This window comes from Calidris pugnax, unplaced genomic scaffold (genome assembly GCF_001431845.1).
Source record: "Calidris pugnax isolate Ruff unplaced genomic scaffold, ASM143184v1 scaffold132, whole genome shotgun sequence".
NCBI lineage: Eukaryota > Metazoa > Chordata > Aves > Charadriiformes > Scolopacidae > Calidris > Calidris pugnax.
This window is the reverse complement of record NW_015090910.1, coordinates 683969-708676: the sequence shown is the minus strand read 5'-3', so window position 1 is coordinate 708676 and position 24708 is coordinate 683969. Positions and strand designations below refer to the sequence as shown.

General features: G+C 37.7%; 1 protein-coding gene across 1 annotated transcript in view; it reads left to right on the top strand.

Moving 5' to 3' along the window:
• The window catches only part of MEI4 (meiotic double-stranded break formation protein 4), a 110285-nt gene extending 93718 nt beyond the window's left edge, over window positions 1-16567 (top strand). The window contains exon 6 of the mRNA XM_014949325.1: window positions 15546-16567. Coding sequence (XP_014804811.1) covers window positions 15546-15797 — 252 coding nt within the window. The 3' untranslated portion in view covers window positions 15798-16567. The remainder of the gene's footprint in view (window positions 1-15545) is intronic.
• Window positions 16568-24708: the final 8141 nt, after the last annotated feature.

Here is a 24708-nt window from a genome sequence, read left to right as displayed (position 1 = left end):
CAGAAATATTTATTCTGACCCTAGGCAAGGCCTGATTTCATCATTTTTTGTTGTTTAGGGAACAAACTCTTAATGCTCCCTGCGCTTACCACCGATGTCTGCTTTGGTCCTCTCTCCTACCTGATGCTCTGAAATAGAGCTCTCTTTATCTGTCTCCTTCTTCACAGGGAGAACCACATTTAACAGACCTGAAATACTCTTATTTGTGTTTTCAAACTTCTTCTTAATGGCCACTTCTATTATGATTCTCTTGAGAAAGCCGCAGTTACGATAATATGTATTCAGGAATAAATACAAATGTGGTTTAAAGAGAGAACAAACCTTCATAGTGTAAGTTGTCTGTATTATTTGTGATTGTTTTCATGTCGTGTATTTTGCCTCTCTTATTCCTCTTGTTCAAAAACTTTTACATCTTCTTTGAGTATCTTTTGATACTGAAAGAAGAAATAGAGTGGAGATTTTTGAGGGTTTATCAGGATGAAAGCAATAAGGTATTTGAGATTTGCTCCAGCAATTAAGAAGGAATAAGACTGAAGAGGGTTGGAACGGGGAAGAAATTTTCTGTTTTTAATGCAAGCCCCCAAAAGATACAGATAAAATAAGCTGTGCTAAACATAGCAAAGATGAAAAATACATTGCATAGTTGCCATGGTAAAGCTTTTGTTCTTTCTGGTGACAGGAGAAGCAACAGGCAAAGCTTTTCTGCCTGACCTTGGTCCCCCCCCAGTCTCGGGTCCGGTGGGACCCCCCCAGGCCTGTGAGCAAGAGACCCCAAGGACCCTTTGCTGACTTGACCCCTTGGCACATCTTTTGTCACCCTGAGGTGCTTCTTAATTGATTCTCCTTCCAGAAAAGCACGGGCATATGAACCAAAGCAGGGCATTTTAATTACCCTTGCCTTAAAGGGACTTTACTGTCACTTTTGCAGATAGAAGAAATTCTGCCAGCATAGCAGATAACGTTCCTTTTAACTCTACATATAGCACTGCCTCCACCCTGAAGAGCTCCAATTTTCATTTGTTTTGTTGTCTTTAAAGATATATTCCTCATGCACGCTTCATTCTACTAAGCAGTGTAATATTAGGAAAGAAAATAACTTTTTTTTTTCTTCTCAATCAGTATCAATATACAGCTCTGAATTCCCTGTGAGGGGCTGAGGACGGTTTACATGGCAGAAGTGATGGCTCCCAATGAATTTCTACAAGAGCAGGAAATGGTACAGCATAAACACAGCAAATTTTATTGTAATCTCTGCACAAGGCAGTGACTTATTTATTTTTTTTATCGCATTTGACTCAGCTGGAGGCAGATTTCTAGAATTTCACTTACAAAGATAAGGTGCCTGTAGTCATTTTATCCGTGATATCTTATTTGCAAAATATCAACCTGTGCTAAATTGCAATTTGCAAGGACTTAAAATAAATAATAGTCTAAAGCCAAGAGTCTAAAAGACCAACTTATTCCAAGGAACCTGTTTCCTTCAGCAGGAAGTTTGAGGATTTACAGTCAAATGCATTATGTGAAATAGCAAGATTTTCAGGAATTTTTATAAAACTGGGTTGACAGTGCAGTCTGTGGACTTTTTAAAATAATGATGTTGAAATTAAGGCATATTGATTTAATTGCCCTTGTGGTATAAGGGTCTGCAGGAGCAGCAATGAACAATTCTCTTATCATATTATAACTCTTTCCATCATTGGCAGATGAAAAATTGCATATTTTTTTCTGAAAAACAAACTCACATATAGGCACGCAGTTGCAGTTGACATATTTCTAACAAGACCTTCGAGGCTTCGTTCCTGTAGGGAAATTCTAGCAATTAATGTGAATTCTAGTAAGTACATGTCTGTCTGCCAAGTTAATAAATAAAAGACAGATTTTATTACCTGCCAGTTGTATCCAGGAACACAGGCAGTGAACTGTGGGACTTAAAATAAATTGGCACCTTACCAAATACCTTGAGAAATAATTATAATACCTGCAGTGATTAGCCATAATAATGAATTTTACTTCTCCATGCTATTTTAAAATTAATTAACTATGTGAAAATAAATTATGATTTTGTGATATAATCAAATATCTGTTAGTGCAAAGGTCTTTCTGGGGTCAAAGAAAGCTCTGATTCCTTTGATGCTCCTCATTTACAGTCCAAACCCTGAAATATTATGTTTGTATTGAACATAACACTTTTTGCACAAGAAACTTTGTATTGTTATTTGATGCTTTAATGTGGGTCTTGACATATGTTCATTGTGAGAAATATTCCAAAGGTGCTCTGGAAAGCACTTGAGAGCATCTCTTCATAAAGTGTTAGGCTGATACAGAGGATGTTTCGTATCCCCAGTTTTCAATTCTGTCCACAATATCAGATGGAATAGAAATATCCTTTTCTTCTTCTACTTCAGAACAAGAAACCACTCTTGACTATTTTTTTGCATAAGTACTTTTCCTACTTACATTTAGTAGGGTAACTTTGGTTTTATCTGTGCTTTTACTTTTATTCTTAACGCACTTTAAAGTTCTTGTTTTTGGTTTTAGGGTTTTGATTTTTTTTTAAAAAAAACTCTACTACATATTGATATTTTGTGATCCCTTCAGCTTCTCTCATCAGTTACTTGCATTATTAATTTTTACCTTACGTTCAGTGCCATTAATTGCCCCCTCTTCTATTCCCACCCTGTAGATTATTTAATGTTTTATCAGTGCTTTCACATTTTCTTTTAATGTGCTCATTTTTATGTCAGCATACTTTGTAAAGTTGATAATTGGAAAGTTCAGCTGACACCCTGGAAGCTTATAAGGGAAAATAGTGACTTCCAGAGTTTATAATTTTTAAGACAAAGCGAAGTCTCTTTCTGAAAGATGATTAAATTCATTTTCTGGGAAAAAAGACGTGATTTTTTTTTTTTTTCACTTGAACTTACAGATCAAGCAATGTGGTCTTTGTGGTCCTTTCTAGATTTCAAATTGAAGGCTATGTAAGACCATCATACTTCATTATTTAATACTCTCAGATACCTAAGCACCAAGAACTTGGAATTATTTTTTTAAAAGGCAGAATTACTGCTCTGCTTTTGTATGTTTCTTTGCTGTAAAAAGTCTAACTCAAAATATTTGTTATGAAAAATATGTGGTTGTTTATTTAGTTTGTTTTTACACACTCTTCCCTTCAAGGGCAGTTGTGCTGTAGAAATGCCTTGCATGGATATGAATTTGTAATTAGGGAAGGGAAAGTAACTGTCATGAGATGTGAGAGCGACAGGAAAAAGAGAAGCCTTTGAGAGTCAATTTCTAAGGAAGCAAAGCAGCAAAGGAGGATGTTTTTATTGACTGTGTAGAATTTCAGCCTTTTGCAGCACAAACAAAATAGAAATAATAATGCCTGTCCCAAACTTCAGGAAATGCTACTCATAATATACAAACAAGGACTTTCTAGTTATGAATTCTAAAATAACCGATTTCTTCTCATCTTGCTGTTGCATCTGATTCTTAATTTGTGTGCCTGCTCGTAGCTAATATTTGAGCAATAACTGTGCTTTTTCTAGTGAGGTTGCACTCCTCAGAGCGGGCTCGTGAGTCACCATCACTGTCTGTTTGGCTTTTGCTGGCAGCCAGGTTTTGCCTTTCTCACTATTAATCTTATTTTTATAAAATCTTGATGGCTTTTTTCTTGTATGTTTCTTGATTTTAAGAAAATGACAGAAGTTCTTTGTACTGCAAGACGAAGTGCTGTATCGCAGTGGGACATGACTCAAAAAATACCAGTGTTTCCACTTTTATGTGTCTAGTTCCCCTTGTGAAATCTTTTAGTGGGCTCCTGGTGCAGTGCTGGGAAAGAGGGGAATATTTCAGAACAGGCTTTTGACAGCAGTAGGTACAATGAGTGGGAAACATCTATTCTAGGAAGTAGGAAAAGTTAAAGACATTGGTGTTTCATAAATTTTAGGTTTCTGTGCAATTCCCCTGTAGGGTTGCAGCTTATATACCCAAAGTGGTTTCCTTAATTGAAGGTCCTGAATTTTTTATTTCAGGTTGGAAATGGGGAGAAGGAGATTTGCATGTGTCTTTTTTTCAATGAAGTCAGTGCATACTAGTGCTTCTGATGTCCCATTTTCTTACAGAGAACTGCTTTCTCAGGGAATGATAGATACGTGCAGCCTGATCAGTGATTTAGACTAACAGACTGCTAAATTCTGTACCATACTACTTCAATGTCAATATTATATAAGAGGTATTTCAATTAACAAGCCCAGCAAAACCAGTCTGGAGCTAGACAGGGAATGGAATTCATAGAAAACGCTTGTTTCTTGCATCACTTTCCCCAATGCTTGGCCAACCTACAAGGGTCAGCAGCGCAGGACAACACTTGTCTGACAATCACACTTTTCCAGTCTCTCTAACTCACAGTTTCACATCAAAACTACCCTTAAGTCTTACCCTTGTGCTAATCTTCTTATAGGTCATCCGTATTTGTGTGCTCATTTTTACATCAGCATACTTTGTAAAGTTGATAATTGGAAAGTTCAGCTGACACCCTGGAAGCTTATAAGGGAAAATAGTGACTTCCAGAGTTTATAATTTTTAAGACAAAGCGAAGTCTCTTTCTGAAAGATGATTAAATTCATTTTCTGGGAAAAAAGACGTGATTTTTTTTTTTTTTCACTTGAACTTACAGATCAAGCAATGTGGTCTTTGTGGTCCTTTCTAGATTTCAAATTGAAGGCTATGTAAGACCATCATACTTCATTATTTAATACTCTCAGATACCTAAGCACCAAGAACTTGGAATTATTTTTTTAAAAGGCAGAATTACTGCTCTGCTTTTGTATGTTTCTTTGCTGTAAAAAGTCTAACTCAAAATATTTGTTATGAAAAATATGTGGTTGTTTATTTAGTTTGTTTTTACACACTCTTCCCTTCAAGGGCAGTTGTGCTGTAGAAATGCCTTGCATGGATATGAATTTGTAATTAGGGAAGGGAAAGTAACTGTCATGAGATGTGAGAGCGACAGGAAAAAGAGAAGCCTTTGAGAGTCAATTTCTAAGGAAGCAAAGCAGCAAAGGAGGATGTTTTTATTGACTGTGTAGAATTTCAGCCTTTTGCAGCACACACAAAATAGAAATAATAATGCCTGTCCCAAACTTCAGGAAATGCTACTCATAATATACAAACAAGGACTTTCTAGTTATGAATTCTAAAATAACCGATTTCTTCTCATCTTGCTGTTGCATCTGATTCTTAATTTGTGTGCCTGCTCGTAGCTAATATTTGAGCAATAACTGTGCTTTTTCTAGTGAGGTTGCACTCCTCAGAGCGGGCTCGTGAGTCACCATCACTGTCTGTTTGGCTTTTGCTGGCAGCCAGGTTTTGCCTTTCTCACTATTAATCTTATTTTTATAAAATCTTGATGGCTTTTTTCTTGTATGTTTCTTGATTTTAAGAAAATGACAGAAGTTCTTTGTACTGCAAGACGAAGTGCTGTATCGCAGTGGGACATGACTCAAAAAATACCAGTGTTTCCACTTTTATGTGTCTAGTTCCCCTTGTGAAATCTTTTAGTGGGCTCCTGGTGCAGTGCTGGGAAAGAGGGGAATATTTCAGAACAGGCTTTTGACAGCAGTAGGTACAAGGAGTGGGAAACATCTATTCTAGGGAGTAGGAAAAGTTAAAGACATAGGTGTTTGATAAATTTTGGGTTTCTGTGCAATTCCCCTGTAGGGTTGTAGCTTATATACCCAAAGTGGTTTCCTTAATTGAAGGGCCTGAATTTTTTATTTCAGGTTGGAAATGGGGAGAAGGAGATTTGCATATATCTTTTTTTCAATGAATTTGGTACATATCAGTGCTTCTGATGTCCCATTTTCTTACAGAGAACTGCTTTCTCAGGGAATGATAGATACGTGCAGCCTGATCAGTGATTTAGACTAACAGACTGCTAAATTCTGTACCATACTACTTCAATGTCAATATTATATAAGAGGTATTTCAATTAACAAGCCCAGCAAAACCAGTCTGGAGCTAGACAGGGAATGGAATTCATAGAAAACGCTTGTTTCTTGCATCACTTTCCCCAATGCTTGGCCAACCTACAAGGGTCAGCAGCGCAGGACAACACTTGTCTGACAATCACACTTTTCCAGTCTCTCTAACTCACAGTTTCACATCAAAACTACCCTTAAGTCTTACCCTTGTGCTAATCTTCTTATAGGTCATCCGTATTTGTGTTACATTTACCCCTCTGACATTTATTTACTTACACACACCATTAGCATCCAGAGTTCCTTCTCTGGATTGTCTGAAACAGGTCTGGAGAGTCTGAAAATAGACTTACCAAATTTGCATTAGTCTTCTAATCATCTGTGTCAGTAAGTTCTAAAGGTGCTCCTATCGTGCTGCATCTTCCTAACCCAATTCAGAAGGCAATGGTGTGTCTCTGTGGTGAGTACTGCAGCTATGGACATAATCACTCTACTCGAATTAGTTAAGTTTTTCAAAAACAAAGCCAAAAGAAATACTTTCAGACTTGCACGAAGTCAAAATAAACTTAAAAAAATGTACCTACTTTCCCACCAAATTGTTCCCAGCAGTCAGTGCCTCTCCTCTCGAGGGCTTGTAATACAAATGCAGGGGGAGCGTTCTAACAGAACAAGTAATTGACTGCTATTCAAAACTGCTTACAAACATGAATATTAGAAAAAGCAGTAGAATGGCAATTACAGTCTGTGCAGAATATTAATGTGCTGTTTTGCATGGAGTAGGCCTTTGTTGTGAGTTCATTTTGTAGGTGAGCTGGTGTAGATTGTTTTCAATATGAAATACGACGTGGGGTGGTATTAATAAAAATCTTGTTGCACATATTGCCGTCTCTTAATATGCAATTAAGCACAGTTTTAAATCCTAAAATAAATCATTCCGCATGCAGGAGCAGCAAATTAAAAACCTCTCCGAGGATTGTGTCGTTATTCTTTCATCAGTGAGTGTAGCAAGGTGGTGCTGGCTATTGTAGATCATTTTTATTCATAACTGTAATGAATGATTATTTTGTTTAACCCTTAAGAGTGAGTTCTTTAAACTTAATTTCATATCATTTACCAAATACGGAAAATAGTTTCTTAGATATTATTTCCATGTACAGCAACTGCTTTAAAATATTATTAGGATTATGAGATAAACTGGTAAAGATATAGATGAGGAGTTGTAGCAGACTTGGTCGTGTGATAGTGTCTGCTCAGAAACAGAACAGAAAGGGTTTTGATAAAATCAAGAGATTTAGATTCTTGTCATCTATTCTGAGAGGAAGCTGGTGAGTTAAAGAGGAAACAAATGTGGATTCCAGCAGAAGTCTATAAACTAGTATATGATGTAAAGGAGATAAACTGAGTGTTTTTCTGCCCTTCATCATTATGGAAGAACTTGATGGCATTGAAATTTGAAGGTAAAAAAGCCTTCCCTCAGAGGAGACACCTTTGTTTTAAGGTAATATCTAGTATATTTTCTTTCCTGATCTTCTGATCCTTCACAAGAACTTCTGGCTGCTTGCCCTGTGTGGATATTCCATGAAAATACTTGTCATATGAGCTAATTCTCTGTAATTTTTTTTTTTCTTCTCTGCTTTATCTTTTATCTTTGGCCTATTGGTATCACTACAGATGTGTTTCTCTCTAGGGCAGTCATTTTCAGCCAATACTTTGTGCTTCTCTGAGGATCCACATCTACTGGATCCTAAAGGGTGAGTAAGAAGAGTAGGTTCAGGAAGTTCTGTGCTTCTTTCCTTTATCTTCCTCTTGGAAAATGTTGTTAGAACATGCTGCAATGTATACAACAAATCCTAAATGCACTAAAGAATTCTAAAATTGAAATGGTTCCTTTGAAAACTCTCCCTTAGGGTTTCTGAATTGTTTCCAAAGCTGTTTCAATTTTTCAGAAGGAAAATGGGGCACCTGATGGCAGGGATGGGAAGACTAGCAGTGAGTGGAACGGCTGTTTCCTTATCACGGTGGTTTCCCACCTTCAAGGGTTGTTTTTAGGCTATAATCCCTTCTTTAAGAAGTGCATTTACTCTAGATCTGTGTGCATAGATTTCTATCTGCAGCCAGAAGCGCTTCCATTTAGTTTGTCTTACTCTTGAACCAAGGATGGTACCCAGGAAGACCTTTCACAACAGGTTGTTTTCTTCTCGTCCTGAAAACAAGAGCAGTTTCATGTAAAAGGAAAGAAGGCTCTGCAGCTCATAGCTTCTTGCTTTTTTCTTTGAAAACGAGTGGAATTAAAGTCAGTTTAGAGCCCAGCCGCTAAGTTCTTTAATTAAGCGTTTGAGTTGATAACCCTGACATAATCTCAGACATTCAAGAGTTGAGGGGGAACAAATAAACTGATTTCTTGCTTGTTGATAAATTGCTGCGTCGTCTGGAGACCAAGGGGTTTGGAACAAATTGTGAGGCATAATTTATTCTGGAAAGAGATGATAGCTCTCAAGAAAGTTCATGGGAGGATGAAGCAACAGGGTGGTAATGGCCCAAGGTTGACCTTGTGTGGTTCTGAGCAGCAGCCTGAGATCCCACCGAGGGATCAGCGGGTGGAAGAAATCAAACTGACCCTTTAGGATTAAGGAAGGCGGGTGGAAGAAATCAAACTGACCCTTTAGGAACTCAAAGCATTTCAGTTCTTATTGGCCAGAGGACCGAGAACTGGAAAGAACATTAAATGAACCGTAGTTGTACATAGTGATAATCCCATCTCCAGTAGGGAATGTAAAATATACAGTATTAAGGAAGAGAGATTGACCCGTGACAAAACCAAATGAGAAATTTTTTAAGAGTTTGCGGACTGGAAAGCTTAAAAACTTTTCTAAATCAATGTCTACGTGCCAATATAGTATAGGAAAACCTGAACTTGATTTAAATGAGTTAAGTTTGGTAGCAGAAACGGTCACAGCATGAGTTCCTTATTGGCTGATTTGCTGTCATCAGGGAAACTGGAAGGACTTTATTCCTTAATGTCTGTAAGGCAGCCATGTGCCTTAATTCTGATCGGATTTGATTTTGTTTCTTCTCTCTCTCGGTCTTAATGAGTCAATCCGTAATGATTTCTTGTCATATTTTTGTTAATTTGTTTCCTGCAGTCATCTGAAATCCTCATGAAGAGCTAGGTTGCCCGTGTATTTAGTATGATTTGTTAATATGATCTTTTAATGTCTTTCACAGTGGTTCTAATCCTGCCTAATAAATTAAGTAATTATGTTAAATTGCATCAAATGTACAGGATTATATCTGTTTAAAATAGCAACATTCAAAATCTGGGAGAAGAGGAATGCTATTGTGTTACTACAGGCACTTCAAGAAGCATTGCTGTGTTCTTGTATGTCTTGCCTCTATCGGTAATTACGAAACCAAATTAGCTGATTGAAAATGACTTTGTGCATAAAATGAAGTAGTGGGTATGTCATTCGCTGAAATGTTAGAATTTTTCTAATCTTTTCAGGATATATTTTAAATAAATACAGTGCTATATCTAACACTGCATTCTGATTTATTTTAAAGTCTACTTTCTATAGAAGCAGCGTGTAGTGTTTTAAATAATGCTCCTTACTCTGCTATTCCAGTCCCCTTCAAAACATCCATAGTTTTGAAGTGAATGTAGAGAGACTTGTATCTTTTACTTCAGTTTGCAGATTTGATTATTTTCTACTCTTAGGTTTTCTTTTTACTTAATAATTTTTTCCCAGAACCATGTTCTTGTGGGAAGTCCAAATGAAATAAAAAAAAAAAATAGGTATTTTGTTCAGCTTCAGAATTCAGAGCTGATGAATGATTGATGAAGTACAATCATTTCTTGCGTATTTCAGATTCTTGTCATTCCACTGATGGCCCAGAACATGGGACACTTTACCTTCTGTTTTCCTGAGGTGAGGGAGGGGAAAAAATGGAGAAATGGAGAAGAGGTAAAAGGATGGAGATGGGAGTAGAGCAGGGAAAGGGATGGCAGGGCAGGAAAACTGAAGAGAGTTTTTCAGGTGTAGTTCACCTAATATTATGGTTGGTTCAGGCCATTAGAGGACATCCTGACCATAGTTTAAAGGTGGATTTGAACTCTTTTTTTTGTTCTTTTTTTTTTTTCCTACAGCTTTCAATTCTACCAAGTACAGGGATGTTTTTGCCTTCTAGTAGTGTCACAGACTGACATGCTCTTCTATTGCTGTAGTTGTTATTCTCTGGCTGGTTTGTTTTCTTGATACAGTGACATTCCTTTTATGCCTCTATCGTACCACGTTAATGTGAATGACAGTCTGTTTCTGTGAATTTTAGCTTACCTCAGTCCTTTGCCTAAAACACTATTTTTTGATTCCTGAATGTAGATGATATTTCACTGGGCTTTGTTCAGATCTTTTTTGAATTTGAACATTCTTTGAGCTCCGGTTGGGCTGTTATTTCTAATTACTTCTTGAATTGATGCTTCTGCTTCAAACTGCATTCATAGAATCATAGAACTGCCAATGTTGGAAGGGACCTTTCAGATCATCGAGACCAACCATCCACCTAACACTGACAAAAACTTTAAACTTCTATGATATCCCTCTAGTTTGGGTGCAACAGTCTCCTTTGGGGGGACCCAGTGCTATAGAGTGCACTTCTGGTCATTTTTAGCTTTGTTGTTCTTAGGTCTTTGGCTTTGCACAGCCATTTGATAAAATCATGTACTTTTGCTAAGGGTACTCAGCTCTTAGATACCCAACTCAGCTACAGAAGATTATCTTTCAAACAGATTCTCTGAAGGTTCAATGAGGCTGTACCTCCCCACCACTACTTGTCCATTCTAGATAGTCCTACTGAGCTGTGATGAAGCTTTGGCATAAGAAATGGTACCAAAGAGTGAAAAATCACATGCCTCCCCACCTTCACAGGAAAGAATTTCTTCCTGAGATCTCATCTAAATCTGCCACCTTTCAGTTTAAAACCATTACCCTCATCCTGTCATCATTTAAAATAGTAATGTTCAGACCACAGGTTGATCTTCAGTAATTCTTCCATTATTTGTTTCAAATGTTTTCATAACTTTTAGAATTGAAAGAATTTTCCTTTACATAATTATTCCTTTATGGCAAATGTTTTCATAACTTTTAGAATTGAAAGCATTTACATAATTATTCCTGTATGTTTTTAGTCTTTTCTGCTTCGAAAATGGAAAGAAAAACCAGTTGGCATTCTTACGGTCAATTTATAATTTAATCCCTTTCAGCGTATTTTGCTTTTTTTATGTTCTGTCAGGAAACTGTATTTTTCACACAAGCTGCAGGAGATTTTCAGATCCAGAAGGATCTTTTTAAATGTAACTGTCTTTGGAGTTCTTCTGGAATGCTTAATTTTAGAGGGCCAGTTTTGAACTGTGTATCACCACTTCTCAGCACCCATTTCACTGTAACACTCATGAGTTCTAAACAGCTGCTATGAAGCTCTTAAAACCCTGTAGCATTTAAGGAAAAACAAACAAATTAAAAATCTGAAAATGTCTAGAAAATGACTGGCTTGGGGGTTTCCAGAAGAGTATATTGGAAAATTAATGGAAAAGTAAAATTTGAAAGAGAAACTATATTTGCTTACAGTCATACCCATTTAGTTTCTGTAAAGTCTAAAAAGATTGTAGGAAACAACCTGTTCTTCACTGTAACACTCATGAGTTCTAAACAGCCACTCTGAAGCTCTTAAAACCCTGTAGCATTTGAGGAAAAACAAACAAATTAAAAATCTGAAAATGTCTAGAAAATGACTGGCTTGGGGGTTTCCAGAAGAGTATATTGGAAAATTAATGGAAAAGTAAAATTTGAAAGAGAAACTATATTTGCTTACAGTCATACCCATTTAGTTTCTGTAAAGTCTAAAAAGATTGTAGGAAACAACCTGTTCCATTTTGTGTTTTGTCATGTTTTAGTCAAGGCTCTAAGTGCTTCTAAAATTAAGGTTTACAGCGTGTATATAAACTTTTAGATACACTGTGGTGTACTCATATTTTATATTTGGTATGATTTTCAATACCTTGCTTCTCTAATTTCTTACGTATTTAAGTGGAATAAGCAACATAGTTTTCGTATTTTTAAATTCTGTTAATCCATTCAAGATTTATTCTACATACATATTCCACATAATTTTAAATACTTTAAATGAGAGAGTAGCACTGCTTATCTAGCCTGTCTAATGTTCGTGAAATTATGATTACAATTTGGAAGACTGTGATGGTATTCTTTGAAAGTTGGGAGGAGGTTATGGCATTTGGTGACAATTGTAGTGGAAAACTGATTTTTTAGGCAGATGATAGAATCACCGAAACACTTTTTTTTTTTTTTTTTTAAATCTTGTTCATAGTTGGATCTAAGGGAAATATCAATTTTAAGCAACTCGTTTGGTATTCTTTGAAAGTTGGGAGGAGGTTATGGGATTTGGTGACATAATTGTAGTGGAAAACTACAATTTTTTTTTAGTCAGATGATAGAATCACCGAAACACCTTTTTTTATTATTATTATTATTTTTAAAATCTTGTTTAATAGTTGAACCTAAGGGAAATATCAATTTTAAGCAACTAGTTTCTGAAAGTGTTATATTTATATGAAATATAAGTATTTTCCTAAAGATTTTCTTCTATATAATAAGTTTTTTTCCAAAACAAGAGGAAGGAGATGTAGATAAACTATCCACTTCTTCCTAAACCAAAGATTAAATGTATATTGCAACAAATAATTATACCCAGAATAATGTTATATGGAATATTGCCATAGTGATGCAAATTTGAATCAAACTGGAAAGATTAGTGTTTCTACACCTCTGCTGTTTAGAAAATGATAACATTGAAACTTCTGCAAGATGACTATTTTGGCATGAAAGGGTTCTGCCCAAATCACCTCAATCCATCATAGTCTAAGGGTTCTGCTTCTTGCAAATTTTTTGGTGCCACTTTTGGCACTTCCATTTCAATTGTTGATACCTTCATAGGACTTCAGATGCCTAAACAGGCGTTAACTAAATTTTAAGGAGAGAAAAGGGGGAAAGCTTTATTGTCATTAATCAAACATATTGGTTCTTCTAGATCAATTTTCATTGCTTTAATTTGGTCAGAAATTTCAGCATTTCAGCATTCAATTCTAAACCCAAATAAAGTTGCCCTTAGTTAAAGCTGGTTCTGGTTTATTCCAGACGACACAGGGGTGATGCTGGTGTTTGGTCCATCACCTATGTAAACCTCTGAGCTGCATGGAAGCAAACACCTAGTTACCAGAAAAGCAATCTCTTTCTTTTCATCTAATTTGTATTTGCACTGTTAAAGTATTGTCTCCGTTCTGTAGATCCTCTGAGATGTAAAAGTAATAAATGTTTTTTGCCTATAGTCAGAAGGTAGCATCGTGCGGAAATACCAGCCTCAGCAGACAGCAGCACTAGGAACATGAGCTGCAGATGGTAAATGACATAAGAATTGTAGAGAATTTCTCCAAAGCTAATATTTATTCTCCTGTTCTTGGTTTATATTGCTGTCATTGAGAGCATTTGAGTGAGCATTAGAAATGTGTGTGAACTGCTAAGACATAAAACCAAAAATATTCGAAGCGCAAAAATTGCATGTAGATTATCACTTTGTTTTTTTTCCTGAATCTGCTTGAATCACCTTCAGAAATTACATGCACCATCCTGTGAAGGCCACTTCAAATAATTCTCTGCTTTCAGATCCCAATTTTTTTGCCAGAAATTATGCTGAAGACCCCAACTCCAAATCTGTCCGATAAGAGTGGCAGCTTGGAATTTGGGATTGTACAATGAAAGTGCAGAGACCTGGACCATAAATGGCTTTTAAACATTCTGACTGTCAGTGCTACCTACATTTTTTAGCAGTTTCCTTTAACATAATTCATTTTTAACGTACTGGTACTTATGACAGCATTGTAGAGAAGGCAGGTTAGAGAACTTCTTCCCTGCTTTCAGATTAAGCAGGAAATACGTGTGTTATTCCAGGTGGTTACCCTGTAGCATAGGAGAATTTTGGAGAATTGATTTCAGCCAAAAGTTTTGATACTTCCTGCACTCTCAACTTGGTGATGGAAATACATGAATTCTGATTAGCAGATCATCAAATTCAGGCAGGAGATCCTTGTGCCCCGTGTTTTCATCTTATGTAAAGCTCAATCTTATGCAATTAATAATCTTAAAAAAATTATTTAACTTTGTCAAGTTTGTTTGGGTCGAGAAATCATAATAATAAAATCATTTCAAGAGTTAAATTCAAAACTGAGGTGCGTGCAAAGTGTATCTCACTGCTAAGAAGCCCATTTCCAACTATTTGGTGAGGAAAAATCAGCAATAACTGATCTCTCAAAAAAAACCCCAGAGTCCAAAACCTGTGTTGCCCACTCATCTGATCTGTAAAAAGGAAGATTATCTTAAAATTCTTTCTGAAAAACACAATTAATGTTACTTAAAATTGATATTAATATATTCTGGAATTGTAGTCTATATGTAAGGTTTGCTTTTGAGACATACCTTAAATTTGCATTGGTAGTAATTGCATCAATTAGTGCTACAGAAGGCATCCAGCAACCCAAATGGAACCACGTTTTGTTCAGGTTATTAAATGGGTTGGAAAGGTCAATAAGCCAGAAAATGTTCTATACTGATTTCCCCCTCCCCGGTTTTATAAAACAATATTTCAAGGTGCATTTGTCCCCTGAAAAGCAATTACCTCCAAAAAAAAATCCTACTTCCTCCTTGCATCAGACTTCACCTTTCTGTTCAAAGCTGGTTCTGTGTGGCTAAAATAATTTTCCTTTGGGGCAATGGTATTTGCAGAAGAAAGAGAATTAGTTGGCTTGTGGTTTCTATTATCCATAATCAATTAGAAAGGTTACTAAATTGCAATTAGTTGCACTTTTTCAAGACCCGCTGGAAGTAACACAATTGCTCAACTGCTTGGAAGAGAAGTTAAAGGGGACAAGTGAAGTGACATAATTTGCCTTTCTAAAACTTTCTCTATTGATTCCTCATACAAAAGGAGGGTCTGAGGGAATTTACGAGGCCAACATTTCAGAAGCAAACACAGGTTTTGCTTTTTTTACTTGTTATTTTACATCTCAGAAAACAGAAATCCGCCGATTTTAATTCCATCCCTAAAACAAAGGAAGTTTTTGCTGTTGTTTATCTGTAGATCATTATTGTAGGTCACAGCCTGTGGATAATTAGGTGCCTCCTAAACAGGAGCTTACATTGACTTTTCATTTGGAAGTTTGCTGGGGAGCCAGTTGTTTGGCTGTTTTCACAAAAAGTAAAACATTTCTTAGAAATAATCATTGTGAGCACATTGCTGTTCTGATCGTTTAAATACTGCTGCAAATTTTCAAATTATTCCTTGAAGTGTCACCCAAGATGATGGGCTGCCAAAGCATTTTTACCCTGTGCTTACACATCAATTTTATTATTTTTCCTTAAAGTGTCACCCAAGATGATGGGCTGCCAAAGCATTTTTACCCTGTGCTTACACATCGATTTTATTATTTTTTTTCTTTATTCCCAGGTCCAGGCCATGTATGACATCACCCAGTACGAGAATATTTTCACTTTGTGCACGATTCTGGAACAGCTTCTTCAAAATGACACAGAAGACCGTAATGTTTCAAGCTCGGACTATGATGGAGAGGAAAAAACCAAATTTCTGAAGAACCTTGATCAAATTATTCTTCACCTCTCGGATGAATTCCCGTTGTTTTCTTTATATTTGTGGAGAGTGAGTGTTCTTTTGAACTCTGCTCAAATACAAATGGATTAAAAGAAGGAGCCAGCTTTTTAACAGTGCCTTTGGGCTGGGATTGGAAAATTTTAGAGCCAGACAGGAAAATTGTGGTTATTGGATAGCATTTACTTTAGGCGACTGTGCTATACAGCAGTTTCAGGGATAATGTTATTTATTTCCAATTTTTAAATACAGAAGAAATGTAATAACCCAGGTGCCAGTTTAGATAAATACTGTTTCTCTTCATAGCAAACTGCGTGTTGGTGCTTGAATACACAGTGCAAATGGTAACCAGGAAAGTTCTTTCAGGAGATGTTTAAAATGAGCACTATGAATTTTACAGTCAAGACATAACGTGTCTGTAAAAGCTTCCAAGTTGGGAAACCAATGCCTGCCTTTTCAGAGTTGTAGGGCTTCTGTGTGCTTTAGAGACTAGGAGTGGTTGGCAGAAATAAAAATGTTTCTTTTTTTCATAGTAATAATCAAATATAACAGAAACTGTCTTAAAAATAAAAGGCCTTTAAAAATAGCAATTCAGCAATACCTTAACTGATCCAGTCTGATAAATTTCAAGGGTAACTATTGTGATGACCAGCATTTTCTTTCAAATAGATAAACAACATTTTTGTTTTGTTCTGTCCCCTCATAGTGTGTATTCACCATAAATATAAAACATTTTTAATAGTAGTCCTTATGCTTCCCCTTCTTTCTTCAGATCCATTTTTATTTCACAAAAATTCTCTGAAACACTGCTTTTTTAACACTGTAAATAATTTAAATAATTTATCTTGTTAATGTGAATGTCTCTGAACCTTTGTTTTCTATATATGTAAAATAAATTAATATTTACAAAACAAGTTCCTTTGGTGTTGAATCAGCTCCCCAAGGAGACTATTCTTATATTTATTTAGACACTGGCCACTTTTCTGCGAGGCAAAGTGATCGTTCCCCTTGTAATGGCATCGTAGCGCTTTGTACCACTTCTCTGCAGAAAAAGCACTGGTCACCTGGGCTTTCCCTTACCTGTCCCCGTGCAAAATAAAATAGTGCAATTTTATTTTAGTGGGAGCAGCAACGTCTGCAGCCAGAATAGTTACCAGACAGATTGTTGTCTCATTTTTCTGAAGAGATTTTTCTCCAAGATGGGACTTACCTTAAGATGAAGATGCACAAAGGACCTGTATTTAGATGTCTCCGTGGGGTTAGGATGTCTAAGCCATGAAATACTTACAAGGTGCCCTAATGTTTTGGGCTGAGTCTCCAGCTGCTACCCAAAGGACTGCAATATTACCTTATTTTAGTCCTGTAATAATCTTTTTTTTTTTTCTTTCAGTAATCTGTGTATTACTAGATAGTGAACTATACATTGTTGCTCTCTGTGGTGCAGAATTCAGCCAATGACGTCATGATCATGGGAGAATTCAGGTTGGAGGGGACCTCCAGAAGTGTCCAGTCCAACCTCCTGCTCCCAGCAAGGTCCTCTGCAGCATCAAACCAAATTGTCCGTTGCTGGTTCAATACTCAATCAGGTATTGAAAACCTTCTCTGGATGTGCTCTTCTGCTTGACTGTCTTTGTGGTGGAATTATTTTTTCCCTTATATATTCTGAACTGCTTTTGTTTCATTTTCTGCTCAGCTTTCCCACCACCTATGGCCTGGCTCTATCCCCTTGATGCCTCCCCCCAGGGGCACTGGATACAAGATACAAGGGGGGAAAAAAATCATCAGAAAAACAACAAAACAAAAAGACAAACCCTGAGGAGACCTCCCAGAGAGTGCAAGCTCCACTGAGTTTTTTTAAAAGCCTTCATCCTTTTAAGAGTCCATCTTTTAAGATCAAATCAGCCAACGAGGCCTTGCAGGGTCCTTGCTGTCAGGCTGGGACTGGCACAGGAGGTGGGAGAGGTTCCCTCAGCCCATCGTGGTGTCCTCAGCACCAGGCATCTCTGGGATCTCCACCTCTGACCAGTTCAGATCACCAGGGCTGGCACCTTGGATTACTACAGATCTCCCACACGGTGTTAATTTTTCCTGTTAATTATCCCTTACTTTTAGGCACGCAGACAAACCCTTCATTTCAAAGGAGACCTTGTTTTTCCCTTTTTGGGTTTGTTCAAAGGTTCCTTTGAGCACAGAGAATTTATGAGAAATTATGCAACATTTTAAACGTTAGCCTGCCAGCATTGGGATGTAATTTCACTGAATTTCACTGAATCTCTAGAGTTGGAAGGGACCATAGAGATCATCTAGTCCAACTCCCCTGCTGAAGCAGGATTGCCTAGAGCTAGAGCATGTTACTCAGGAGCATCCAGGCGGGTCTTGAAAATCTCCAAGGAAGGGGACTCCACACCCTCCCTGGGCAGCCTGTTCCAGGGCTCTGTCACCCTCACCGTGAAGAAGTTTCTCCTCATATTTGAGTGGAACCTCTTATGTTCCAACTTGTGCCCGTTGCCCCTCGTCCTCTCACTGGGAACCACTGAAAAGAGTCTGGCTCCCTCCTCCTTCAACCCTCCCTTGAGATACTTGTAGGCGTTGATAAGGTCTCCCCTCAGCCTTCTCTTCTCCAGACTAAAGAGTCCCAGCTCTCTCAGTCTCTCCTCATAAGGGAATAGATTCTTTTGGAGATTTTGGGTGCAGCAGTTCGTTCTACTATTCAGAAAACAGTTTGTACTATTTCATCCTTTACAAGTCTACTTGTATATTAGAAGAAAATAGAAGCCCAAAGGAAGCCTGTTCCACAGGGAGACCACTCGACTCCGGATTCCTCATTGCACTGAGGTGTTGTGCAAGTTTTTTTCTGTTCTATTAACACATGCTCTGGAGCAGCACGCTCCACTTTGCTTTTTTCCTCCTAATGATTATACAAACCAAAATTGACATCCAAAACCGTAAGAAGTAAACTGAGTATGAACTTTAGGATTCTCTTTGGCATTTCTAGTTTTTTGCTCCAAATGGAGAAAGAAAATCTGCTTAAACTCATTTATGTTGTACCTATTAAAATCACTTAAGGCAATAATTGAAACAAATAAATTAAAGAAATACATGCCAGTCATGTACATCACTGGAATTATTTTTGACAGGTCATGTTTTTTCACTCGTTAGTTTCTAGTGAAGTCAAAAAAGGTACTGGAGGCAGGTTACACTCACGTCATTTCACCACGGAGTTAATGATCCTGTTGCACACAAAGTGCCCTCACAGTTATTTTGAAATAACCCAAGGGTTTTCATTTTTAGCAGGGGGAGATGTTGGCGGCTGAAAGGCTTCGTTGTGCTCCGTGACCAGACTGCACACAGATACCACATCTGCCCTCACTGTTAACACCCCCCCTTGCCTCCCCACCTTTGGTTAGACCATACAGTGAGAGTTTACGTGCACCCGTTTGGCTATGAACAAGAAGGCTGAAGCACTGAAATTGTGTGATCACGTTTAAAATGAAACATCCCCTAGGTCTTCTTGCCTGTTTTATTTTTTGCGGGGCGTTTCACCTTGAGTTTGGTTGCTGCGAACACACAGACATAGCTAAAGGTTTGATTTTACATTCCTTTCTCAGGGTAACTTAGGGTGGGGTGTTTTGTTCCTTTTTCTGGTTTATTATTTTATTTTAACTTCAAGATGCACACCTGATGCAGGAATTAACAGCAAAGCAGAGGCATGAGTCCTAAGCTCCTATAGGACTCCTGCCCCAGAGAGCAGAGAAGTTGCCACTGATGAAGAAACCTGTGTAGTTTTCCTTTTTTTTTTTTCTCCTATGTTTGTTCTGGATGGATTATTTTCAAAGACATTTTGAAAAAAAGTGTTTATCATAAAACCATCGAATCCACTTTTAAGCTCAGTGACTGAATTCACATCAGCAGCGCTTTAAAGGAAGATTAGAAATTATAAGTGAGCAAATACCTTCCTCATTTCCCGACTGAGGAGCAGCAGATCATTTTACATGTTGTCTCAGTGATGTGCTACCATGTGTTGATAAACAGGAATGCACCCATTAAATATATTCCATGTCCCTGGTCGGGTCTTATATTCTTCATTTGCTCTCATTTCACTCTCTTGACTGTCCCCAATGATTGAGTCTTTCCAGGCAGCGTTAGTTGTGTTGATACCCTGTGAGCTGAGTGGCTGAGCTCTTCCAACCAACCTCAGATCACGCCAAAATAGGTGTTTCAGCTGAAAAGGGTCCTTCCAGCACAAATGTCCTCTTGATGGGAGCTCTGTCATGGTTTGGGCCACATGATTGCCACCAAGACAAAGGACAGATGCTCTCTTGGACTTCTCTCCCCTTCAGATGAGAGAGAGCATTCCCTTTGAGAAAGATGAGAGAGAAAAGAGGGATCCTTGATCAGGGAGGGGAGCCATAGGACAAGGGGGAAGGGTTTGGCACTAAAAGAGGGGAGATTGAGATGAGATCTGTGGAAGAACTTCTTTGCTGTGAGGGTGGTGAGAGCCTGGCCCAGGTTGCCCAGAGAAGCTGTGGCTGCCCCATCCCTGGAGGGGTTCAAGGGCAGGCTGGATGGAGAATGAAGGGAACTCAGAGTAAAAGGATTCCTGGAAAATCAAGAAGGTGCCCATGCTTCCAAAGTACCCACCGTGAGAGAGATATCACAAACCAGCAGGAGATCATCCCTGGCTGAAGCCTTAAGTGTATTCAAGATTATTTTCTTCCTGGAGGCATTCATTTTATTTTTTCTGTTTACTGCAAAATTCTGTAGTTTATTTATTCCTCTGATTTATCTTCCCCCTTGATTTCTTTGCCTTGTTTGTGATTCGTGTATTCTCTCATTATGCCCTGCACGTGTTTGAGAGCATCACTAATATAATCTTTACTCTAATCACGACAGCATCAAACATTGTCAGTCTTAGCACCCTCTTCTGCAACACACCCCAGGATAACTGCATGCAGTCAATTCACCAACATTTATCATTACTTTTTTGCTACTGCTGCTTTCATTTTTAATTCATTCAAGTTGTAGCAGGCACGAGCCCAGGGGAAACTTCCAAGGGGAAATTTAAATGACACTGAGCATAAGGTCCCTGAGGAAGAGGAGAACAAGCTGGGCTTGGAGAACAGATCAGCCAAGCTGGGGTCCTGTTAGATATTCAGATTCCATCATCTCCAGCACCTGTTTAAATCTGTGATGGCACCACTCATCCTCACATCACCTTCGGTGTTTACCATCCTGAAGGAAATAGTAACTGTGAGTAGGAGCAGCTGACAGTGAAGGAATTAAGACTCAGGGGAGGGGAAACCACTCAGAAAAAGAAGAGGATCTTGTTCTGACCTTCAAAAGGACAACTTAATTGGGAATAGGGCCTCAAAGTATGCTAAAGGAGAAAGAAACTTTTATAAAAATCTGTGATCATTTAAAAAGGCAGACTAGAAAACACCTGTTTTTCAATAAAGACTGTCTCCTGAAATAGCTGCAGCTGAAATACTGAAGAAAGGAGAAGCTGAAAGTGAGGATGGATTCACTCAGGGTGTGCAAGAAACCCAGAAGGTAAATAAATGTAATACCAAAAAAAAGTAAGTAGTATAAACAATATTGACTTCTACTAAGTTGATTAACAAGTATGTTAAAGCTGTGATTATTGTGAATTTTATGTTATTGGAGATTTCTGTTCACAGCACTAAAGATTGACAGTACTGGTATCTCAGCATGAAATCAGAAGGAAATTCATTTACAGGTGTTGGGAGTAAGGCTGATACATTAGAGTTAGTAGTTTATGTTTCTTGTAATGAACTTACTGTATTCTGTACTTTTATTAAAACTTCATTATCAGTCATTCCATTTCCATTTTTATCTGATCTTTTATAAGTTTTTGGGGTGTTTTTTGTCAAAACCCACTAACTTAGTAAGGTTCTTAATATTCAGAATACTTAGAAGCCAGCAGATTTTGAAACTTATATTTTATTTCTAAAAATTGAGGCCAGCTATACCCAGTACCAGTTTTTAGACATTGAAGGCTTCAGATTGCCTAGAAGTTTAGGGACAGTCCTGGATGAACATGCTACCTTGTGAATAATTTCAAAGAAATTACATAAAGCAGAAGATGAACATGGAGTGAATTGAAAGTGCTGATATAACAAAATTGGCTTTAGTTCAGAGTTGAAATGAAATTCTGATAATACTTATTTTGCATGAGGTATGATCTCTGCAACTTTGCAGTTTCTTTTTTTTACCTATTGGAATCTTTCCTCAGAATTTCCCATTTATATTATGTTTGTTTTATTTCTGGTTTTAAATATGTATTTCTACGTATACTTTATACTTTTATTGATATCTTACTTGTCTATTTACTTTTATTTTACACTTATTTCTTTTACATGCCACAATTTGGTACATCAATTATGCAAACATACTCTGATACTGATATGCCACAGCAACTGAAACTTCTGTTATTTGAATTGTTACTTTATCTTTGTTTTAAATGTTTTAAATCTAAGCAGCTGTTGTTTGGTTCTGCTTGAAACGTTGTCGTTTTGTCTTTGGTACCTCCAGTGTGAACCTTGAGGGGTTCCTAAAGTCACCACTCCTGAGTGAGGTCTGGGGGACAGCGAAAAGGTCTCTGTCTCTAAGTTTGGTTTTTGAGTACTAATTACTATTGATGTCCATAAATCTTTATACTCACATATAGTTTATACTCACAGAGTTTGCATAGCTTACTGCAATTATCACTTATTACTTATTTTCTCTTAAGTCTTAGGGCTACAAAGATGATGAGAGGACTGGAACATCCCTCTTATGAGGAAAGGCTGAGGAACTCGGGTCTTTTTAGTCTGGAGAAGAGAAGGCTGAGGGGGGATCTGATCAACACCTCTAAATACTGAAAGGGTGGGTGTCAGGAGGATGGGGCCAGGCTTTTTTCAGTGGTGCCCAGGGACAGGACAAGAGGGAACGGGCACAAACTGGAACATAAGAAGTTCCACCTAAACATGAGGAGGAACTTCTTTGCTGTGAGGGTGGCAGAGCCCTGGCAGAGGCTGCCCAGAGAGGTGGTGGAGTCTCCTTCTCTGGAGACATTCAAACCCACCTGGACACGTTCCTGTGGGACCTGCTCTGGGTGACCCTGCTCTGGCAGGGGTTGGACTGGATGAGCTCCAGAGGTCCCTTCCAACCCCATAGCATCCTGTGATTCTCTGAAGTCTTTGGTTTTAGCATTTGTATATATTTCCAGTTTAAAGTCTGTAGGGTGTGCTTTACATCCCAATCAACTTTTCTCATTCAGAAAAATAATTATATCCAATTTAAATACAGAGCAAGATTCTTTCAGTACTTTGTATTCAAAAAAAGCTTTTGACTACAAGTGGCTCAATAAAGTACTAATAATTAAGGATTTCATTCAGCAGATCAGATTCCATTAAGTACAGCTCAAAGTTGTTTAGACACGTCAACAATTAATTCCATAGAAACAAATGTTATTCATTAATGAGTTGGAAGCCATTAATATCCAACTCTTTGAATAAATAAACTGTAATTATATCAGAATATAATCCTCTGATGGAACGGCTACAAAGTTTGTCTCTTTCTAAAAGCTTTTCCTAATGCCTCACTGATTTTTGTTTCCTACTTGATAAATTATGGCCTAATTAGTGCAGAGCTTTGTTGTAGAGAAACAGTTTTCACTTTCCAAAATGTTAATCTTTTCGTATTTCTCCTTTCAGCAGTTTTCTGTCTGAAAATGCTGCTGCTCTGCATCAGAGTTACCACTTCATTTATTCTTATAAAATACTGAGGTGACGAGAGGTGTGGGAATTGCTGTAATTATGCAAGTATATGTATTTACTTATTGTCTCACAGCTGCCTAAATATTATTTAAAGACGGAGCTCATCAGCAAACAAAAATTTCATTCATAGAATTTTTTTAAGACATTTTTTACTTGCATTCCTTTCAGTACAGTAGAAAAGATAAAGCTTCAACTGAGATCAATCTCTCACTTGGGCCCAACTTTAAGCTTCTTGTTCTTCTGCAACTTAGGTGAGGCAAGATCTTGGACTAATTTCTGTCCCTTTTCTGCCTTCCCTTACAAATTGACTGTATCTCTGTTTCTCACAACTCAGGCGTTCTTACTGTGACTAACTTCTAATAAACCTGGTATTTTAAATTTGATTAAAACACCTACACAAATTTATAAAACCTTTCCCAGCAATTTTTTTTTTTTTTTAAATTTAAACTTCCCTGGAAAAAGGGTTTGTCCTGAAAGGTGAATATTCTTCTACCAGAAAAATGTTTTCTTGAAAGTTCCCAGTCAGCTTTATTCAGCTGCTGGAGGGGGGAACGGTTTGCTACTATAAATCACGCACAGCACTTAAGGATAATTTGTGGAGCAATTAAAACAGCTACTAAGATTTTATCGTGTGCAATTATGTTTCTTCCATCAGAACATCATTAGGAGGAAACTTGTTTGCCCTTGCAAGTAGAGCTTGTTAAACGTAAAGAAAAATGCAACTGGCAAGCAATAAAGGGCAAATTAAGGGACAAATAAGGTGTCCAAGGAGTTCTTTATGAGCGGGGCTTTTTTGTGTGCTCAGCTTTTGGTTTTCTAGTCTTCCCTGGAATAGGGACTCAGAAAACCTATCGAAGCCCATATAGCTGAGGGGTTATGGTTTTAAACTGACAGAAGGGAGACTGAGATGAGATCTCAGGAAGAACTTCTTTCCTGTGATTGTGGTGGGAGCCTGGCCCAGGTTGCCCAGAGAAGCTGTGGCTGCCCCATCCCTGGAGGGGTTCAAGGCCAGGCTGGATGGGGCTTGGAGCAACCTGGTCTGGTGGGAGGTGTCCCTGCCCAGGGCAGGGGGTTGGAGCTAGATGATCTTTAAGGTCCCTTCCAACCCAAACCATTCTATGATGCATGCCTAAATAGTAAATATGGTGTGTTACAGTTAAGTAAAAAAGTAGTACATGCTGAACTTGTACATTCAATACTATATTGTGACATTCCCCTGTTTATTC